A 6000-nucleotide genomic window follows, 5' to 3' on the forward strand; every position below is an offset into this window, starting at 1 on the left:
CGCATGTGATTGGTACTTAGTGTGTGAGGGTGTTGTAAATTTAAGGCTAAAAAGTTTAATCCTTAATCCTAAAAAAAATAAATATAAGCTTTTGTAATATGATCTTAAGATTTGTTAGAATTCTACCCATTTTTTTATTTTATTTTGGTTGTTGATGTTTTTGTCCTGCAAAATTTGTATATATTAAAATTTGTCAATATAATAAATAGAATATTTAATTTTAGTTTCTCAACATAAAGATTAAAATTAATATTACAATGAACTAGAATTAAATATTTTATATACTATATAAGATCAATTCTAATATGAATAGATTTGGTATGTTTTAAAAGAAAATGAATATATTTTGTAGGAATTAAAAATAAAAAATATTTTTTGCAAAAACTTAAAAACAAAGATAATATATCTATAAAAGTAAAAATATATTGAAATCATATATTAAATTAAAAATATATTTCAAAATATTATTTAACATTTTATTTACAGATAAAAAATACTTATGATAAACAAAATGCAATGCAACGAAAGACATGTGTACCAACAGCACAGTCACGCAAAAGGTGACGGAATTCAGAATAAACGATATCGTAGCGCGTTGCGTGGGCAACAAGAATGTTCCGTCGATACAAACAAACAAACACCCAAAATTTACCAAAACTAAAACTCTTTATTACAGGTAGAGTCAGATTATTTTTTTAACAACTGTGTTTGAAAGTAGCTAAAATGGACATTTTACTTCAAAAATATTCCTAATCAATAGATGATTAAACACAAATGTATCCATTTTTTAGTTTTAATAAAATGTCATAAAAAATTAAATTTAGAATACATGTATACCTTATTTATTCTATTTATTTATTAATTTTATATGAAACTTGAAAATGTTTTTTCTCCTTCTTTGAAAATGTTACTATAAAATGATCAACTAACAAACTCTAAGATGCAATTTGTTTTTTGATTAAGAAAAAGCATCATTTTTCTTTCACTTCGAAGCGGGAAAAACATTTTCTCTTCAGTCACCACCATAGCCATTGATACACTCCGCTAGGTCTTTTCCAAGATCAGATTTTTTCTCCCTCAATAGTTCCAAGCATGTCTCAATTCAAATGTGAAGAAGCTGATAAAATGTACGAAATCCCTTAAATAGACTAATTTACCGCCATTTTTCCAACTGTCTTAGTTCTTTTACTTGTTTTGGTGCGTTCTATTTTCATGAGTTTTTTATTCTAAGGTTTTTGTTTCAAAATTTTTATTGGAAAAAAAATGCATCTCCCACTTGTGCTTTATTGGAGTTCTTTGTATATAAATTTATACACCCTAGTTCTTCATCGATTTCTTGGTTATTTTATTCACCTTTTGGTTAGTTACGTGATTGTTTGAATAGCAAATTTGATTCTACAGTAAATAAATGCACAATAATACAACGATTGGCCACAGAGTTTGGCCAATTTTGTCTATGTTTGTGTTTTGCTATACTCGAGCGTCTGTCCACTTATACAGGGAGTTTGAGCCATACTCAATAGCACCACTGTCTGCTTATGATGCAAGTGTGTCTTGGTGTCTGACATATCCCGATGTCTGGCACATGTCGGTGTCCGACACTGACACATTGATTATATACAATTAATTCATTTTTTCAAATTATTACAAGTGTCGTGTTTGGTGTCAGTATCTGTACTTCATATTCAACTATGCATTGCATAATGCCTTCTACCTTTAGGTCAGGCTAATGTCATGTCATGTCGTGTCATGTCATGTGGGATGGATGCTTTGCATTCTTCACTTCGATTATTTATTAGACTTATCCAGTCTTGCTATTTGTTATCACTTTGATTATTTATTATACTTATACTTATACTTATTTTCTGCATTTCTGACTAGCTCTCTTTACTATTTTTGGGGCTGGGATACAGGTTAGATGCTTTTATCTATGGTTATCTGATGAAGAAACAATTGTATGAAACTGCACGAACATTTCATGATGAAGGCAAGGTTGCACCGGATATTGGTAAGATACTAATATGAACATATATAGGGAAAATAAATTTGGTACATGCAAAACTAAATGTTCTTCTAATTTATTAAATTTGACTTTTAACTTTGGTTATTTTGGCTATATGTTCCAGCTACAGGTGCATCTACTGATTTTCTCTCTGATTGGTGGTCTGTCTTCTGGGACTTGTTTATGGCCAGAATAGGTCTGTCACACTCAGAAGCAGCAATATCTTACCTTAATGTGCGTTTGTCCATTTTACTTGACATATTTGATTTTTATTTTTTGTTTCCTGGATAATGGATTAATTCCTCTGTATCCTTCTTTCCTCTTCATTTTTATGCATACTTCTTTGTATACATTGTGCTTATTGTATTGGAAAATGGAAACCAAGGTCCAAGGTTATGCATACATCTTATTCTCTTTCTTTTTATACATTGTGCCTATTTGAATTATTTTAAATACAAAAAGACCTATGTATATATGACCATTTTGTTGTAACAGTGCCCGGTTTCGTATTCTTATTTACTAGTCATTATTTACATTACATCATGTTACCATTTTTTGTGATTTTAAACTTGACATCTATCATCCTAAGATACCGTGTCACTGTCAAAATCAGAACTTGATGTTATAAATTGGCTTTATTTCTGAGTGTTTAGTGCGTAGTATACACTTACGCCATAGGTCATAATGTGCGTTTGTCCATTTTACTTGACATATTTGATTTTTATTTTTTGTTTCCTGGATAATGGATTAATTCCTCTGTATCCTTCTTTCCTCTTCATTTTTATGCATACTTCTTTGTATACATTGTGCTTATTGTATTGGAAAATGGAAACCAAGGTCCAAGGTTATGCATACATCTTATTCTCTTTCTTTTTATACATTGTGCCTATTTGAATTATTTTAAATACAAAAAGACCTATGTATATATGACCATTTTGTTGTAACAGTGCCCGGTTTCGTATTCTTATTTACTAGTCATTATTTACATTACATCATGTTACCATTTTTTGTGATTTTAAACTTGACATCTATCATCCTAAGATACCGTGTCACTGTCAAAATCAGAACTTGATGTTATAAATTGGCTTTATTTCTGAGTGTTTAGTGCGTAGTATACACTTACGCCATAGGTCATAATGTGCGTTTGTCCATTTTACTTGACATATTTGATTTTTATTTTTTGTTTCCTGGATAATGGATTAATTCCTCTGTATCCTTCTTTCCTCTTCATTTTTATGCATACTTCTTTGTATACATTGTGCTTATTGTATTGGAAAATGGAAACCAAGGTCCAAGGTTATGCATACATCTTATTCTCTTTCTTTTTATACATTGTGCCTATTTGAATTATTTTAAATACAAAAAGACCTATGTATATATGACCATTTTGTTGTAACAGTGCCCGGTTTCGTATTCTTATTTACTAGTCATTATTTACATTACATCATGTTACCATTTTTTGTGATTTTAAACTTGACATCTATCATCCTAAGATACCGTGTCACTGTCAAAATCAGAACTTGATGTTATAAATTGGCTTTATTTCTGAGTGTTTAGTGCGTAGTATACACTTACGCCATAGGTCATAAACTATTAGCTCAGTGTAAATTTGAATATGACAGTTCCAACAAATTAAGGCTCAAGAAATGCGGAAGCAAGGAGAGCAAGAGACAATCCAGGTTTTCTCACAGAGCCCTGCTCAGCAGCAGCAATGTTGGGGTGAAACTCAAATTGTTAATGGCAGTGTTCTCTGTCCCATAAACAACGATCCTTTGGTGAGGCAGAACTGGGTAACTTCGAATAGAATGGCATCAAAACTAAATGAGGCCAGACTGAAGCGTCCCCTCCAGGGAAATGCTTTACATGACACGACCATTAAGGTATTATGTCTATTCAAAGATTAGAGTATAATCCTTTTGTTTTTATATGATTAGTATCACACCATTATATTGTTTATTATTTTTAATATACAGAAAATGAAAGCTAATAGCGCTGGTCAGATTCCGAGCAAAGATTACGTCTGGATGATGAACGAATTAGCAGCAATGACTGGTGGACAGGCTTCAGGGTGCCTGCCAATCATTTGTCTTTGATGAGATTACTAATTATTAATGTCATCTTTGTTCATGATGCTTGTCTCATTTGGGGGCTGAATTAGCATGTTGTCAAATTCTGTTTGCAGACAAACATTGCTCCGCGCACCTAGCTTTTTACAAGAAAATCTTCAACAAGATCAAAATCAGAATCATCAACTTCCAGGCTCTACACAAGTAATCATGAACATAACTTTGTCTTGATTTGTGTGCTACCCCCATTTAAATTCATAACGACCTGTTGTATTAACTAGTCTTTTGTCCTGAAACAGGTCATGAACAGTGAAATGAATGCAATGATGAGATTTCCAGCAGTTGTTTCAGAAGGATCCTTTATCAGTGTTCACGGTAATGGTTTTGTTGTTTCAAGTTGAATTTAGTATTACCCAGTTTACTTTTTTTTTCTTCTTAGTGTTTCAATATGTGGATCTCGTATGTTCAAAAAGGGATCTATAAATATTTTCTCTCTTTGTAAAATTGTTAATTGGCTTCAATACTTTTAATTTTCAGTCCCTTTTTAAGGGAAGTGTATGCTAATGGATTTATTTGCTGTTGCCTGAATTTCATCATTTTTAATATCTTTGCTTGTAAAGAGTTAGACTGGAACTTTTCTTTTGCAAAAATATTAATTGCACTTGACTACTGAAGACATGCAAAATGTTTCAATCTTATTGGGTAATACATCACTGTTGTGTAGTTAAATAAAAGATATATTTTCCTTTGAGGTTTGAATAATTTAAGTTGTTTCTAGTATCTAGAATTTGTTATGAACTATTTGTTAGAACCTTGGTAGTTGGTCATGATTCAATGCTTTCTATGGTGAGGCAATTGAATGATTAGATAAGGTTTCTTCAGATCTGTGATTTTTTTCAATAGCCACCACTTATCTTCTCCTGGCCTTTTTCAGCCAGTGCCTGATAATGCACCCCGTCCTTAACATCTCTTCCTTGTGTAATTTAATTTATAGTTCATTCCTCTCTAACAAAAATAGTCGTAATTTACGGTTTTGGGTGATTTATTTTTGATATAATATATGTAGAGAAGTCCCTTTGATCAAAGGGTTGTTTTAAAATTCAACTCATTAAGGAAAATCAAAGTTGTTGGTCTTGAAAGTTCACAACAATCAAGTCTTATATCTCTGGGGGTGGGGTCTAATACACTTACATGGATTAGATAATGCCATAATATTGTATCGTATTATATATTAAGTTCTCAAAGATTAGCCGTTTACCTCTGAATGTTTTTCATTGTTTGGTTTATAGTTTTTCTTGATCTTTTCTCTACCCGAATTATTTGACAATCCTCTATCTGTTCAACCCTCTTAATTGGAGTTTTTATGGATCTTTTTCACATGACTAAACCACCCATGACTTATACAATCCTTTATACAATGGGAGTTACTCCAATTTTGTATCTAATTATTGCACTCTAAATTCAACTCTGTGACTCCGAGTTCATTTTTTTGTGTGGTAGTGTCACGACCCGAAATTTAAATGTCGTGACCGGCGCGCAAGCTATACTCCTAGCCTGGCAAGCCTACCAACTAACTTAACAATTAAACACTAAATCGTTCCATAACCATTTCAAAAATATATATATATATATATACTTTTCCTCGAAATTTCGACAGAGTATCCTCTGTAACTTCAACATTCCCAAATTTATAAAATCCCTGTTAAATTCTCAATTCAGTCACAATTCAAAGAACATAATCTAATCGTTTAATACAATTTCCAACAAAATTTCTAGACTCCAAAATAGCTGCAATTACATAGACTCAACAAATGTTACAAAAATGGTCCTCGATCAAAGAGACCTACCAAAAGAAATATGTAGAGACTTGAATCAAATAACAGATTTCTACTCAACTGCCTGCGAATCTGAAAAATAAGCAACATAAAGGGG

General features: G+C 31.7%; 1 protein-coding gene across 2 annotated transcripts in view; it reads left to right on the forward strand.

Moving 5' to 3' along the window:
* Nucleotides 1-976: 976 nt before the first annotated feature.
* Nucleotides 977-6000, forward strand: part of LOC101501321 (transcriptional corepressor LEUNIG-like) — an 11607-nt gene continuing 6583 nt past the window's right edge. Inside the window, exons 1-7 of one of the 2 annotated variants that reach the window (XM_012718026.3) lie at nt 977-1127; nt 1914-2008; nt 2127-2236; nt 3625-3882; nt 3976-4070; nt 4185-4272; nt 4368-4443. In XM_012718026.3, the coding sequence (XP_012573480.2) occupies nt 1093-1127; nt 1914-2008; nt 2127-2236; nt 3625-3882; nt 3976-4070; nt 4185-4272; nt 4368-4443 (757 nt within the window). In that variant the 5' untranslated portion in view covers nt 977-1092. Of the gene's footprint in view, nt 1128-1913; nt 2009-2126; nt 2237-3624; nt 3883-3975; nt 4071-4184; nt 4273-4367; nt 4444-6000 lie in introns of those variants that run through there. The other variant, XM_073363360.1, reaches the window with a different exon arrangement.

This window comes from Cicer arietinum, chromosome 7 (genome assembly GCF_000331145.2).
Source record: "Cicer arietinum cultivar CDC Frontier isolate Library 1 chromosome 7, Cicar.CDCFrontier_v2.0, whole genome shotgun sequence".
NCBI lineage: Eukaryota > Viridiplantae > Streptophyta > Magnoliopsida > Fabales > Fabaceae > Cicer > Cicer arietinum.